Genomic DNA, 17,660 nt, shown 5'->3' with positions numbered 1-17,660 from the left:
CCCTCCAGCTGCGCGGGGAACAGGAACGGCACATTACCGAGCAACACGGCCCAGCCCCCCAACCCCCAACTGGCAACGCCACCGGACAACAGGAAGCAGACGACGCAAACCAAGATGCGCGCGCCAGTGCTGCCGAACGGGAAAAATCGCAACCACCGCCGCCCGGGAACAAACAATGTACTGACGCGGTACCATCTCCGCTTCAAACGTCGTACCCTTTTGTGAATGAAGACAGTGGATCTTCGAAATTAATAGGATTGAACCATTAAATTATGCAACGCGGAATTACGAAATCTTTTAAATTTCACGTAAGTAATTATCCCTTCTAATAGCACATTTATGTAGTTACCAGAGTATTAAGTGTATTCCTGTATAAAGGGGTTCATTTTTGCTTCTCTAATATTTGCAGCAGAATTAATCAATTTTACGTGAATAGCGTAACTCGCAGGGTAATTCAAACTACTTCAGTAAGTGTCGCTTTGGTAAATAAACTCTAAATTTCATGTTTGAGTCTATCACTCATTTCATGACAAAACTAGGTAAGAAAATGCACCTCATACGTTTCAGAAACATGAAAAATTAACGTTACAGCATGTTTTTTCACATTTCACGTTTTCATCAAAAACTAAATATTAGGAATGGAACGATATGAAATTTTGGCCGATACCGATAAAGTACCGATATAAAATTTACCGATACCGATAACCGATCTGATATAAAATTAGAAATGGTCCCGGAAGAACCTGAAAGGTTCATTGACTTCCTTAAAAAATGTGTGTTTCAAAGTGACTGCAGTGCAAGAGAAATTGCGTATTTAACATTTACTTTTTAAAAAAGTAGGGCATGGAGATTATCCATAAAAATTACAACATCAATGGCAGAATTTTGCACTAAACTATCAGATATTTATCGATATATCGGATCGGTAAAATAATCGGTAATTTTACTGATACACCGATATGCCTATATCGGCCGATACCGATAGAGTACCGATTAATCGGTCCCATCCCTACTAAATATGCATGCCAAAAATTCACATTGGCCCATGTCTGGTAGAAATTATAAATTATTTGCCAAAAATATAATAAAACTGTAAATATTATTTATTATAAATGCCACTGCCTCAAGGCATCTCTCATGCTTTAACTAAGTGTTTTGAAGAATTGGAATGTTTGACAGATCAGTTTTGGCTCATGGAAGCAAGCTTTATATTAGATGTTTACAAAACAAGCTTTTATTATTAAACTTTTAGTGTTTATAATATACTGATTGTGATATTTTTGTTTATCACTAACAAAAATATAGGACCTAATAATCTGTCATATCACTAAGAAAAATACATAATGTCCTTTTTTTTTTCAGGAGTGTTGAAGCAAATTCTAAAGAGGATAGTTGAGAGCGAGAGTGACGAGGAGAAAAGGAAAACATTTGAAAGGTTACAGTATGTCATAACGAATGCATATATCGCAAATGACGAATGCGATTTTGGAACAGGTCTGGAATTGGGACTGGATTTGTTTCTTTTTGGTGGAGAAGTTTTTCATCAGATAGCTCAAAATCTTCTGACCACAGCATATGGATTCCTCAAGAGAGATGAGTTTGCAAAAATCATAAAGGTGAGATTTGTTTAGAAGTGTTTTCAATTGTAATCTTGCCTGGGTGATCTTTTTCATGGTTTTCCCAGGTGAATGATGGATGGTACATTTAACACAGGCCATGGATGTTCCAATCTTGCTTTTTACCCTTTCCTTAATCATCTGCTAATCTTTACGAAGCCAGCTCAATGGCTGGCTGGGTTTAATGGTCGACTTGCAGCCAAAGCTCCAGGGTTCAAATTCCAGTCAAGGCATGGATGTTTTTTTGCTAGTGTCCTTTGTAAATTTACTGTCGTTATCACTAGGAGGGAGTGGATTTTCAAGTAAAAACCTGTTTTTTTGTGCTTCGGAAGTCTACCATACTTAGTAAGAGTGCGGACCTTATGGCTGTAATTTAATTTGCAAAGGTTTCACATAAAAATTCATATTTTTTACCATTAGCACAGAACACTTGTAATACCGACTCAAAGTCACCAGGTGCCAGCCTGCGATGGAGTAGGATGCTGTAACAGGGTACCCTGCTTTGTCTTTTATCTTATAATTTTAACCCAAGTCATGTTCCCATGTTTTAAACTTTAACTATTATTGTCTTAACTCCTGAAGAAGCCACAGACGTGGCAAACGCTTGAGTTACTGAAAAAGTATGTACATTCCTAAACTGGACTTCAGCTAATTAGTGAAATGATGGCATGTGATGTAAGTTATCCTTTAACAAGACAAGATGTTTGCTTCATGGAGTGAAGCATTAGTTTTAAAATGTATTTGAAGTATTTTTTACAGTTATTTAGGGGGATAAGATTATATCAGGCATGGATGAAAATGAATCTATGTTGCCAAGGGTGATTTGAGAAATACCTTGTATACTGTTGCGCTCACTCTTGCTTTTCACACATATTCCTGACACTTTTTAAATTTTTAGTACTTGTTTTTTGCATTTCTAGTGATATGTTTCTTATTGCCCTTCCTCCTCTTTACAATTTTGGTTCAAATAAAGTAATAAATTCCTAAGACAACAAAATTTGCATGTTCAGATCTTTAGAAACTTGAGCAGGGGGAAAGTTGAAGAACTTCATGGATAGTTTTTGCATCTTTTGCAATGCCTCGGATTCCTTATGAATGAAATACGGTATTCCAACTTCTCCTCCATCTATGATATGATGGGAAATGCATTCCACAGCATAGTTTAGTGTTTTCGAAGATACTGTAGTTGCCAACCTCCTAAATGTTTACACTCATCCTCTCCCTGATTGGCTGATGATTCTTAACAGATCACTGTTTTGAGCTTTGCTGGTCTCTGTTGCAACTCTTCAATGTTTGGGATGTATCTGTAGATCAATTTGTCATCTGTGTCTTTTTCTAGCCACTTGCTGATTTTTTTTATTCTGATATTCACAAGCTGGTATAATATGAAATCAGATGGGACCGATTAATCGGTACTCTATCGGTATCGGCCGATATAGGCATATCGGTTAAATTACCGATTTGATATATCGATAAATATCTGATAGTTTAGTGCAAAATTCTGCCATTTTTGTTGTAATTTATATGGATAATCTCCATGCCCTACTTTTTTAAAAAGTAAATGTCTAAATGCAATTTCTCTTGCACTGCAGTCACTTTGAAACACACATTTTTAAAGGAGGTCAATGAACCTTTCAGGTTCTTCCAGGACCATTTCTAATTTTATATCGGATCGGTAGAATATCGGTTATCGGTATCGGCCAAAATTTCATATCGTCCCATCCCTAGAAATCACTTAGAAACCAGATGGATAAAAATCGTGATTTTTATGTTAAAAAATTTGATCTTGTTATTTAAATCTATGTTAAAATTGTGTGTTTTTTCACACATACATATAGATGTATCATGTATGTATTTCTAGTAAACGGCTTTGAAAAATATTTGAACAGTTTGATATTGATATTTGATATTTATGGTTTAACATGATTAGTATTTTGTATATTATTCTACACAAAATGTTTGCAATTTTTTTTGCCTATAAAAATTATTAAATTTTATATCGAAATATTTAAGTGTTTTTACAGTTTACGTATTACTAGAGGCACATATTTTTGGTAAATAAAAAAGCAAAATTTCGGCATAAAGACAGAGTCAATTTCAGGTTTAAAAGCAGTAAATAAAATGAAATTTTGCTGTTATAGCGGTGAAAAAGCTGTATATAAAATGACATTTCGGTTTTAAAAATATGAATATAATCCCAAATTTGATTTAAAAACTGCACAGTTACACAAAATGAACATATCCCTTCTAATAGTACATTAAAGCATTACCAGAATAAAGGGGCCCATATTTGCTTCTCAAATATTTACAGCAGACTTCATCAATTTTTCGTGAATTGCATAACTCACAGGATGCTTCAGACGTCAGAAAGTGCGGCGTCTGTATATAAACAGTAAATTTCGTTTTTAAGAGTATTTTGCAGTTCATTTCGTGACAAAACAGGGTAGGAAAATGCACCTCACACCTTTCAGAAACATGAGAAATTAACATTACAATGTTTGCACCCAAAAACTTTGGTGTATATAATGCACGGAATATTTTTTTCCTGTTTACGGAACCCTATCATGTTATATATAGTTGTAAAGCTTGAATTCTGTAGTTTCTGAATATGGCAACTGTATTCCATTCAAGATGGCAACACTAATGTGAATGCAGTTGAAATAAACTCATCACAAAATGAAGGAATGTTCTGATTTTTGTTGTACTTTGGATGAAAGAAAAGATGAGGAGAAGGAAAATAATAATTAAAATGTATTACTGGCCAAATACCTATAATATGACATATATGGAGTGTGTAAATACCTTAATGAAAGCAATCTTGTTCTGCTAACTGCTAGTTTGATGGTCCTGAATGAGCCTCTTATAAATGTTATGTCAGTCATGGAAAAAGTATATATTATGAAGGGTTTTTTTTAGAAAAAAGAGAAAATGAGCAAAACCCGCATAAAAGTTTAAAGGCCATTTCTCACAATTTTTCACTTCGTAATATAATGTTCTGCGATACAAGAAAAGCAGTGCTGTTCTAGCAGACTTGGAGCATGCACCTCCCATATGATGGGGTGTGTATCAGCGGTATTTGTTGGGCAAGAAATAACAGAAAATAACTTCGTGAGCACTGCAAATCCATACTGTAATTTTGATCTCTCTTTCTACTACAGAATAAATACGGTGGTTAAAGGGTGAAAGCTTTGGGATGCTAAAACAGTGGACGGAGAGGTGGCTTGTATTGGTGACTTACTGTTTACACAAGAGGATATTCTCCTCTTGGTCCACATAGCAACAGCTTTATGGCCTACAACTAAGAAAGCCATTTCTTGAACCTAGAGTGTACTGTGCATTATACACGAGATAATTTTTTTGTCACTTTTACCCATCAAAAACCAGGGTGCGCATTATACACGCACTCGCATTATACACGCGTAAATACGGTATATTTCCTTTCGTATGAGCTTCACTCCATTAGTACATACATTTTGTTTTCTTTCTTAAAGCCTAATAACACCATTAAATGATTACGCGATTAAGGTACTTTCACCATAAGTGTTCTTGATATCTCCGAAATCCTTGTGTACATTATTCTATAAATTGTTTCTTCAAAGTGATTTTCCTGATTTAAATCAATCCATCTTGCTGAGAAACTTTTCGTATAGTTAATTAACACAGCAAGAAATATGAAAGTTACGAAAACTCACTAGAAACTTGATCAGTTGCAAGTGAGCTCTGCGCTCACTCGGATAGCACTCATTCCACAACAATGGTCTCTCTCATTCTGCCATTTACACCATCCTATAAGAATGTGATCAGGTCACTCGTGACACACTAAAAGTCTGCGAGAGAACACCACAGGCCAATACTTTAAATACTGTTAAAATGCCAGTTAATTATAATTGAAATCGAGTGCATCTCTCAACTGCGACCGATTGCAGGTTAGTATGCATCTGTGTTGACTGTAACTTCACAGCAGACTACTTAATTGCCTCATTATTATTCTTAAGGCTTCAAGGGAGAGTTTCACACCAGGTGCACAATTATTTCAATAGCGTTGAAATATGAAATGCTATTTTAAAAAAAAAGAAAACAGGCAAAATTGAACATGAATTTCTCCCCATGTTGGAAGTGGAAACTGTTTTTTCAGTTGCTTATTAAGCCAGATACGATCTGTGAAAAATATGATGAGTAAGTATTTACAGGATCCCATATATTTCTTATAGAGAGACAACTTCAACTTAAAGTTACGTCTAATAAAATGGACATTTTGACTTTTCCAACCGCAAATGAAATATTGAGCCTGTACCTTTTACATTAATATGTTTTGCTTTGCCATCGTAAGTTTGATATTCCAAAGAGAACTTGCAAAATAATACTTCCATAAGCATAATGCTAAGTTTTCCGACAGACTTCTTTTTCCCGAGCTTGCCGGAAGGAGAGGTCGGTCAGAGAGGAGCAGTTTAAGATTTTCCCAAGTGGCTGGACGTGGAAACTGTCCCTTGTAGCCTTAATATGAATTTGCAATGTTTATACTAACGCACATCTACTGAATTTTTGCTCTCTTTTCCAGGCACACGCTGAACATAGAAAAGAAGGGACAAAGCTTAGCATGCTCCATTCAAAAGTGTGAGATATTCGAAGTGACATGTTTGGACTATTAAGAAAAGTGAATATAATTTGAACATGTACTTGTGATAACCTACAAGTCAAGAAAGGAAGACTTCTACACCACCTTTCTTTTCTTCATCCACATACACAATTTTTATATAATTTTAATCATGTATAATGTTTGTATACTCTAATACACTGTACATACCAACTGCCATCTATACGTTTTACATATAATAATTCAAAAATAATGCTGTTACTTTTAAGAAACGTGTTGCAGAATTCTTCAGATCGTAAGTTTGCCTTTGTTTATCGATAATTTATATTTTGCATTACCAGTGCATAGTGAAGATCTTTGTACCTGTCTGAAGAGTTGACATTTATAATTGTAAGCTGCACACAGTTGAGAATTGCAGGGAATTTATTGTAAGTTGAAAGGTTTTTCTGAACTTGTTGATAGATATTTTCTGCAAAATATAAGCATAGTTTTTTCTAATACTGTTGTTTCATTGTTTAACATGTCTTCTAAGTACATATCTAAAGATATCAGTTTGATATCAGTTTTGCGGTTACGCGGAGATAGGTAATTAACTCTGATAAACTTACTATTCATTTTTCCATGTAAGTTTTTTTCAGCGATCGGTTTCGCCACTCATCTGGTGGCTTCGTCAGACGTGAACCAAACGAGTGGCGAAATCGATCGCTGAAAATTTACCGGAAAAATGAATAGTAAGTTTATCAAGAGTTAATGTCTTCTAAGTTTCAAATATGTGCAGATTGTTCATCTAATTAAGCACAAATATCAGTTTTACTTTGCAGTGGTTGTGTAATATATTATAATAGAAAAATCCATTTAAATTTGATATTCTAATTGATTTTGTACTTACGTTAATTATCATATTTCTCTTCCAGTCGTTTTTTTTTTTTAAAAAAAGGTATTGCACATACATTTTAAAATTAGTCTTGGCTCTTAACAACTCACATGTCAAAATATTCAACAAATGAAGTACAAGCACAATTAAAATTAGTATTAAATATATCTCAAATACATGAAGGTGCACAGATTTGCGTAGCTTTGAATATGATGTGCGAAAGGTTCATGCCTCATCTCGTAACCGTTACAGTGGAACCCCAGTTTAACATTTTCCTGCATTTTAAGTTCTTTCAATGTAAAGTCTAGGTTCCACTTTATTTACATAATTCATATTCAAGGGACAAAAATAAAATGTGTTTCTGGCAATTGTCAGTCATCAGATAATCAATATGTATGCATGCATCAAAAACATTCAACCTAGTACATAATGAGATTTAATATTTTGGTTGCATTATTGGTCATGTAAGCAATTTGCAAACCTTTGTATATCTTGCTTGGCTAACAGTTCTCACATTTGCACACCCTTATCCAATCATTCAAATCTGGGAACTTTTCTAACGTTGGAAGCGGCTCCGGCGCCCACCCAGCGTCGAATGACATGGGTACCTTGGGGAAACCTGGGGGGTAAAGGCTGTCAGGGGCGTGATGCTGATCACATCACCCCCAGTCACGACCGGATCAAGAAAGTGTGGGGCGTTACTCCCACACCCCCTGTACGCCTTCATGGAGTGGTGCTAAGCACAGGGGAGAACTTTACTTTTTACCTCTGGAAGAAGCATAAAAATGTTCACTGAAGTACATTTCAGGACAGACGAAGCTGCTCACACAGTGGAACCTCGATTTTACAGTTTTCAGGGGACCAGACTGAAAAAACTTAAAATCAAGGAATATTTTATAACATTTTCCTATGTTGGGACCATCACAATTGAATGAATAATATGGGAAAATTTAAAATCAGGGTTCCACTGTTTCATTTCAGTTTTCTGCCATGTGGAGGCATGGTATGTTTGTCGAGCTCTTTTAAAAATCAATTTGAATTTAAGTGCACGAGCTTTTCAAATTTTCCCCTACTACAGCAGTTAACACCGGGCAATAGCAGAAGACATGGATACAGGCAGGCAGGCAGTTAACAGCGCACCTAGCAGCAGCCAAGGAACTAAAAACAATAGAAACATGCAAAGCAGTTTTGCAACAAGTCATGGGAAAAGTGAATACTAAGGTTCGCTGTATTTATTTACTACAATGTATCTCATTTACCAAATATGAATAAGGGCATGTACTAAATATCATCAAACGAGAAATGTTTGTCATACAGGAATGATATCCCACCTTCGTAGAAACACAATGAGATTTTCTTTGGAGAATACTGTTTCTAAGCAAGCTTTCTAAGAATAACATATTTCATTTCCCACAAGAATATGGCCTTTTCCTGAAAAGAACAAAACCAACTCATCTACGATTGGTTTTGCCTTGTAATCAAGTGTTCCCATGTTTGATACCCAGTGCAGGCACATAGTGCTTCAGATCCCACTTTAAACTGTAGGTCCAGTCCCGATTAGGCTCACTGTGCACCAACTCAATCAATCTACAATTGGTTTTGTGTATCACTACACATTTGAAAAGATCCTCCTGAAAATCTCTCGTCAAGAAAGGGTTCGTAGTGTAAAAGATCCCAGCCACTAAAGGTTAAGTGGGAAATGTTAGCCCACAATGTTTCTCTGTGTGGTGAAATTGCTGGAAACCCCTGTGAAAATCTTCTTTTGGATTTGTGTTTAGGTACCTCATTAGAGCTTCTTCAATTTCCAAAATGTGTCAAAACATTGGTCCTTGAGGTGGGATTTCAATTTAAGGAATAAGAAGTAGTCGGCCAGTGCCAAATTTGGCAAATAAGCTGGGTGGTTTTAATCACTTGCCACCGTACCAAAAAATGTTGGACAACAATAGTGGCTTGGCTCATTGTCGTGCTGCAGAAACCGAGCACCGGATTCAACCAGCTCTGGTTTCACAAGCGACGGTCTCTATCAATTGCTCCGAAACGGTTCTATGCACAGCTGTTATCAGCAATCATTCTTGGTGACTGTGCACCAGAGTGCTGCATGGGATGACTTTCAGTGGTGCTACACATAGCACGATCTATTTGTTACAGCCAACATACCACAGAGTACATACATATGTATGTGGCTCTTCAGGGTTTCCTTCAAAATAGTATTCGCGTCGGTTGTGAAAGTAAAATAACAGTATCACAGTAGGAAATTTAGACATACAAACTATTTATTTAAAAAAAAAATAGTTTTTACTCAACAAATAAAATATTCGCCCTAATCATTATATTGCTGTATTGGTCGAATCTTTTTCTTCTTTAAGCTGCCTTGAATAAACTCTCAAACATCTATTGTCTTTCTTCTTCCTACTTCAGCTGGCCAGTGTCCTGCTCAATTCTGATTGGTAGTTGTATGGTATTAATGATGGATTGAGAAAAGTTTTCTTTTTCTGTCTGGAACTGAATAAGAGAAAGCTCTCGCACGATAGTTAAGTAAGGAAGCTAGAAGTCGATGGCGAAGTGAGGACGTACCTAACTGCCGTGTGAGACTGGCTTAAAAGACAGTGCTAAATGTGGAATACAATGTTTATACCCAGCAAGCCTTGAGGTAGTTGTTGCAGGGTTGTGGTTATAGCCCATGAGGGTTGCAAAAGTTAATTGGCACCCAGCGTGGTTATACAGTCTGACAATTAAAGAACTTGCAATATGCATGCTGGGAATTATGCTGCCATATTGTGAGTAAAGGTGATAAGCTATGGAGCAGCAAGTGAACATAAAGTTTCATGAAAGACATTTCGAAAACTGCTTGCAGGAATAAACATTTCTTGATTTTCATGGTGGGAGACAATACAGAGCATTTTCACTACTGTCTTCCTTCGAAATGACATCACAGAATTAAAGTCGCTAAATTTATCAAGAGGCAAGAAAATGCAGCTCCAAAAACCAAAGTTGCACTATGTAATTGGCTAGTACAGTGGGATCCACAAGTATTGCTCAACAAATTGTCTGACATTATTTTCATTAATATTTCTATTGCATCCTACGTGTTTTTGAAGACTGGATTTTTACGTATACTGGTGCAGAGGTTGTCAGCAGGTTGGTTGACGTGTTTCAATTCCCAAAGCTCTAATTGCCTAAAACAATTAGAATAAATATGTTTGGTGATACTTAAGTATGCCACTGTACTATCATAGTGTTCTGAATGAATGTGAAATAGAACTGACCGTGTCCGACCTCAGTATCCTGAACAAGGCAGTTAGTTACTGCTCCATGATAATGCACGGTGCCTGCAAGAAGTGGTTATCCAGTTATTCCTAGCCCATAAAAAGTGAGTGTGTTGTGTTATCCTCTCTACTTCCCAGATTTATCCCCCTGTGATTATTTCCTGTTCCCGAAAGTAAAGCTGCTGCTGAAATTATGCACTTTTAATGAACATAGGAATATCCAACAGGTTGTGAAGTTCTGACTTGCTGTACTTCATGTTCTTTCAGCATCAGAGGATTTTCATGGAAACTGTTTCCCTTATCTGTTTCATATTAAATAATCATGAGCATGCAGTTTATGAAATAATGCATATTGATGCAGGAGTGTTGTAAACAATAACTTGTGGCACAACAGCCCATTGGGTACCTGGGCCTACGTACCGACTGCAGGCCTCGCTCCCAACTTATCCGAGGTGGGAGATCATTCAGCCAGTTACAGGGTGACGTCAGCAGGATGTACTTCCAGTCGTAGGTTTTCATGATGCGAGTTATGCTACTTATTTGTAACCCCAATTTCCTCATGATGTTGGGTGGCCACCGGTCCACGAAACATCGCCATGTCCATGACTGGCAGAAACGTTGGCATAAGTGCACTGAACTGGGTGGCCACTATGAAAAATCTCATTGTCAATGTAATTAAGTTGTTAAGGTTCGGCTGGGCATCTGCCAATGCCAGCGAATCAATTTTTGAAAATTTCCTCCTTTTGAGAAATTGCTATGATATTTAAATATCTGAATAATTACATCTGCGTACAATTCCTTCTGGAACATTCTCATGAATCTTCATGTGGTTTGCTTTCACTTTTGTCGAGATATTCGCAATAGTTTCATGGCTACAAAGCCTACAGTCCCATGCGAATTAATCGGAACAAGATATTTTTATGCATGATAGAGTCTCAAACTTGACTATAATTTCATGATGATGAATCTATGACAAATCGTGTAATACAAATTATATAACAGAAAGAACAACATATTAGCTATTAAGAAATATTACGAATATGTAATTTATTGTTTCTGAATAGTGTAATTGATGAATTAGGGGATAAGTACAAAAAAATACATAAAGTGTGTAGTTATTGTCGTGTTTCAATTAATTCGCACCAGACTGTACGTGTGTGTGAATTCGCCCACTAATAAATGTATGAATGTTGAGAAAATATTTCAAATAAAGTAGGCCAATCAGAAATGAGGTCTACAGTCCAGTGCGAATTAATTGAAATAAGACAATAACTACACATGGTATGTATTTTTTTGTACTTATACCCTAATTCATCAATTACACTATTCAGAAACAATAAATTACATATTTGTAATATTTCTTAATAGCTAATATGTTCTTCTTTCTCTTATATAATTTGTATTACACAATTTGTCATAAATTCTTCATCATGAAACCATTGTCAAGTTTGAGACTTTCATGCATAAAAATATCTTGTTCAGATTAATTCGCACAGGACTGTATTAAACTATTCTGAATATTTAGACAACAGCGAAAGTAAACGACACGAATCCTGTAGACCAGGGTATCTCTTAACTACGGTACATTTAGAACTAGGGTCGCAAAACCATCCATCACGAGCTACCGGTTTCTTCATGCTGATTGCACTTCCACCATAGGCAGCAGACCTACGCCAGACCCCTTGCACTGGCTGCAAAAAGCCGAGCAAGGTAAATTTGAGAATTCATTTGTCTGGGGATGAACGAAGGCACAACCATCGATGATGCCAATTCCTAAATTTCTCATTAAAAATTTAGTTTGTCTCTATTAATCAATAATAATCAATTGGACGTGATTTTGTATTTTATTCCACGGGTTTCACTTCTTAAACATGTATAAGAAAAAATGCATTTTGGAGTCACTGTTTATTTATAAATGACGTCACATAACATCCTTCCATCCATCATGGACGTCACATACGAATCATAAATAGATTACGAGGAGTAAGACGTGATTGGCGGAGAGTTTGCTATGGCAACAGTGTAGTAAATTTCCAGGAGTAGGATGGGATTGGTAGAGAGGTTGCTATGACAATGCTTTAAGTTTCGAAGATGCCATAGGGTGGCTCCACATGCCCTTTTTGGTATACACATAGATTACAAAGGAGAGATAGGAAGTAACTGATCTCTATAATATGTGCCCATGCTGTAAAAACTTGACTGGAGACCATAGTTTGTTATCCAATTTTGGGGGCGAGAATCAAAAAGTTTTCAAGCTCATAAAAGTATCCACAACTGTTTTGATAAGTCTTACATTTTCAAAATCATAAAAATTACTCATTACTTTGCTCCTCAGCTTCCAGTGGGTTAACAAAAGTACCTAGAAATCTTGGTGGGGTTGCCCCGTTGCTCCCACCAAGTTATGCCTTTGCTGGAGACCATCAATTTCCACTTCCATCCAACTAGCATCAAAAGAAATCATAATGGCAGTTTTTAAAAGTGTTAACGGCCATTGCATAGTTACTCTAATTAATGTAACTTTAATTTTATGTCAATACACCAGGAGTGTATTTTTTTAGAACAATTATATTTATGGTACAGTGGGATCCATGAGTATTACCATGCAAATTGTCCATGACTATTTTCATTAATTTTTCTCTTGCATCCTGTGTGTTTTGAAGCAATGGATTTTTATGTATGCTGGTGCAGAAGTTGTCAACAGCTTATTTTGAGTTTTTTTTTAATTCTTGAAGCTCTTATTGGGTCAAATAAAGTGCACGAACATGGTGATGGACAATTCGCATGGTAATACTCTTGGATCCCTCTGTACACACAACTGTAATTTATAATTTTTTTTTGTCTAAATGCACATTTAAGTAAAAAGGTTTGTTTCCTCTTTTTGTAAATTAAGATAGAGACTGTTAATTTTTTGACCATAGAGTAAATTATACAGTAAAAGTGTAATCAATATTTGGAGAAGAAAAAATAAGCCTCCAGTGCACTACAATAATCCTCAGTTTCATGCAAGACTAACTAATTTTATTTTACAAATCAGCGAAGCTATTCATAAAAACGTACCCTCTAGCAGAGTCCAGCAATGTGTAATAACAGTAAACCTGTACAGATACAAAATAGTAGCTCAAGGTAAGATAAATTAATATAATCGATCCATCTGAACGCGAGGCAATAAATCTAGTGATTAGTCGATATCTGAGAAACTAGTAAATTTCTCGCCATGTATTTTCAAGTATGAGAAGTAGCTCCTCTCGTTAAGGTTGACGATCTCTGCCTACCTTCGGATTTTGGTATAAGAGCTTTGCAGAAAATTATTGTAGAATCTCCTGTGTGTATTCAATTATTAATACATAATCATGGTCATTTCTTATTTTAATGTCAGTAGAGAAGGTATTCTAAGTACATTTTTAGTAATTTTATAATCATTAGTTGTTACTAGTATTTGTCAATGCAAGTACCATCGTGCAATTTCAAATGTTAACACTGAAAACCCCATAACATTCCTTGGTGGTACGGCAAAAGTATGATTTTTGGTTTAGTGTACACCAGTGGTTTTCAAACTGTGGTATGTGTACCCCCAGGGGTAAGCAATCAGCTCTGAAAAGAAAAGTCGAGAATATCCACAGGACAACATTTTTGCTGCAGGTGTGTAGAGCAAACTTCATTTTTTCCTACTCAATAGGAAAATAAGGCTGATTATGTCACTGACACTCCTATCTTTGTTTCATACGTTTTGAAATAAAATACTCATTCGAAATCTACAATAGACTAAATTTTGGTTCAAACCTCCGCTAATAAGTTTCAAGTGCACAACCAGACGTCAAGAACCTGTCAGGCTATGCAGGCACATCTTTTTCACTAGAAACTGAGGATATAGAATAAAAACTCCAAAATTGTGCTTGACAGTTTGTTTACAAACTTATTTTTTTACTTTACTTTTTTCAACAAACCCGGAAAAAATATATGAAAAATTAAAGTTTTTTTTGTTTACTTCTTAGAATACATGTTTTTCAGATTTTTATTCTTGTAACTAATAATAAAGATTGTAAATGTAGGAACACCAAATAAAATAATAAACGTAGGATTCTAATCTTTATTTGTTTGCCATCTTTCCACACACAGCCTGAATGCCATTTTGCTCTATTGCAGATACACATATGCATATCAAAAACGCCCCACCAATCAGGCAGCCAAAAAAATTCCCCAAAACGCACTATTCGGAGAAAACCTATGTGTACTTTTTAATGCGAATTACGGAGCAATTGTGGCTTGTTCAACATATGGATGTACCAACAGAAGCAACAGGAAAATTGAAGGAATAATAATCCATAAGCAAATGAAGGTAGTTATAAATTGTTTTGTAGTATTAAGTGTAAAGTAAACCTCGAGTTTGTGTTTGTAGTTTGAACCTACTTCCATGCTCATTCCAGCCGCGTGGGCTTGCAGCAGCTGATGCGATGTTCTTCTGTCTGTTGAAGTCATTGGTTGAAGTATAGATGCGGCCATCTTACGCAGACAAACTTAAGCTCCGCCCACTGGCTTCAAAACGAAATCAAGGAGTGATACGAGACTGCAGGCACCTGGTTTTATCAAAACTACCTTGAGTCCTTGACACAAAAACTTAAATGTTGCGAGTTTCCTGATAAATTCGAATCTCTGAATGAAATAAACACCGGAAGAAACCTGGCAACTTTCTATTACCTAATTTCAAGTTTACCGCGAGATATCTAAACTAGTGTAAGTGCTTAATTGGCAGAGCATCACGAATTTCGTTTTCCTGGAACGGAAATGGACATTTCCACTTTGATATGAAAACGTTTTAAATCCATTCATTTTACAGATAATGACACAACCATGAGATGTGCAAAATATCTCGGCGATATTTGTTTCGGTTCTCGAGAAACACGCCTTCAAACACCGCTGAAATTCACCTACTACGTCACGGATTTGAAAACGTCCTCTCCACAGACACGTGGTCCTCTGACGTCATCACTTAGAAATGCGTGCAGGCGGGGCTGCTGCTCGTCCCGTCAACTTGGCATGAGCAGCGGAAGCGACAGAAAATTCATTTGTTACTGTGTAAAACAAGTATCTTATAACTTCCAGTGCAAAAATCTGTACTCCATTTCTTGGAGATGAATTATGCCCTAGCAGTATAGTAGTATTTACTATAATTCAGCCACTCGGTAGAGGGTTTTCTCATTAGGGTGACAAAGCAAACCTTGTAACAGTCAATGGCTGAACACGTGAACAGCCTTGTTCATTGCGAATACATAGGTTAGTTCTGACTGGCAAGAACTTAATGTTATAGGAATGCCCTTTCTTCTTTCTGCCTTTTTTTCGTCATAATATTTTCTTCACAAATTTTAAGATAATACTTTTAGAACACACGGTTTACACGCCAATTTCTGCAATATAGGGGCTATCCACGAGTAAACAAAAACATATCGAACGGCACAATCGATTGTCGAACTGTAGCACAACTTCCGGTTCACGGCGGCCGGGTAATTCAAGCGCGTACTTGTGGCATTTCTTCTCGTTTTGTATACCGGATGAAATGGATCATATAAAAGAACTTGACGACGAGGAAAATAAGAGATATCAGGGCAAAGTAGAGGCCTTTGCATATCAATTGGATGAGCAACTAGGAAGTAATACGGCATTATTCCAAGATGAGATCCATTTGCTGATCGTCGTTTCATTGGCGATATTTGTAGCCTACATATTAAATAGAAAGTATTTTTTCCTACAGAGCGAGAGCGCTTAAATGCATACATTTATGTTCTAAGTGAAAAAGATGTACGGACATATAAAAAACGGAAAAAGGAGCTTCTTTTCTTCTTTCTTCAGTCAGGACGTGTCAGAGGGATGCAATAATGCACACTTGCTGGTTTCGTTCTCGTTTGAACGCAGAAATACAAAACGCTCGTTGTTATTTTAAGTCAATTTTATGCTATTTGTGTTAAACATGACGATGAAGATGAATAATAAACTGGAAAAATTAATGATGGGACAAACACAATGACACACTATTGCCTCACCATGGTGTTCAAACCTAGGACCTCTTCTCCATCAATGTTGATTTGATTGATTGAGTTGGTGTTTTAAGTCCACTTTGTGCACAGTAAGGCTAATCGGGACTGGACCTACAGTTTAAATTGGGATCCGAACCACAATATGCCTCCACCGGGAATCGAACCCGGAACCCCTTGATTTCAAGGCGACGAGGTTACCACTGCGCCATCGGGGAGGCACTCTATCTATCAATGTTGAAAAGATTTCCATTGCAAAAGACGAAAATTAATAATAGTACCCGCACTTAATTTTCTGGCTACACAAAAAAAAATCCTCTGGTTAAACACACACAAAAAAATCTGGTTACACAAAAATTTAATACAGTTCGTGTGTACTTCAAGAACTTAACGTGTAACCTATCTGGCCATGACCGAGCATCTTTTGAAAGGAAAAGTAATATTTTTGCTCATATCACTAAAACAGAGAAAATCGAGATTTGAATGATTTCTCCTCTACTTTTAATGAAGTACAAGTGGTGCGGGACGCAAAATTTTTGGTTGGGAAGGAAACAGGACGGGGTATTTTTAAAGTCCTGACGTTCAAAACGGGTAAAATAATGTTATTTCTGACTAAATTGGGAGATTATAGGAGCGGAAATTATTCAACATTACCCGATACTAAAAAAAAAATAATAATAATTATACACAATTTCACCCTCGGGTGATGATTTATTTTGCATTTCTGGAATAAAAACTGCTAATTTCAATAAATTTCGGACATTTAGTACAAAAAAATGCAGGGAATAAACTACTTTTAAACTATCATTTTTTCCGAAGTCTGAATCGGAATATATATTTTTTTTCGTTCCGTTGTCATTACTGCGCAGTCTACTCCTGCTAATGGTCTTCCAATTTTCACGCCTGATAGCTTCAATGCAATAATTTGGCTCCTAGATATCGAGGAAATGGATGAAGAGAGATCCATGAAAGATTATTTAGCCCTGATCGTAGTTTACATCCTCCTTGTACACACCCATTCGTTCCTTTCATGCATGACACAATCTCAGCTCCCTTTAGCGGCATGTTGTGAGCCTACGAACCGGAAGTTGTTGTGCTACAAGTATGGCGTCCGCGCGAAGGCACTTCCTTCCGGTGGATAGCCCCTATAAGAGGTGATACGGTATAAAAAAGTACGGTGAGTTTTTAAATTTCCTGCAGTAAATGACAGTTTTCTTCAGTTAATATATATATTGCAAATTTTTGTATTTAGCCTACTTTTACGTCGCTTATCCGTTCACTTTG

General features: G+C 36.4%; 1 protein-coding gene across 2 annotated transcripts in view; it reads left to right on the top strand.

The window, feature by feature from the left end:
- Positions 1–6,708, top strand: part of Hpf1 (Histone PARylation factor 1) — a 42,617-nt gene extending 35,909 nt beyond the window's left edge. For both annotated transcript variants that reach the window (XM_083129594.1, XM_083129593.1), the window contains exons 6-7: positions 1,363–1,616; positions 6,175–6,708. In XM_083129594.1, the coding sequence (XP_082985720.1) occupies positions 1,363–1,616; positions 6,175–6,234 (314 nt within the window). In that variant the 3' untranslated portion in view covers positions 6,235–6,708. The remainder of the gene's footprint in view (positions 1–1,362; positions 1,617–6,174) is intronic.
- Positions 6,709–17,660: the final 10,952 nt, after the last annotated feature.

This window comes from Lepisma saccharinum, chromosome 10, assembly GCF_977018435.1.
Source record: "Lepisma saccharinum chromosome 10, izLepSacc3.1, whole genome shotgun sequence".
In the NCBI taxonomy this organism is placed as follows: Eukaryota; Metazoa; Arthropoda; class Insecta; order Zygentoma; family Lepismatidae; genus Lepisma; species Lepisma saccharinum.
This window is presented reverse-complemented; position numbering and strand designations above follow the sequence as displayed.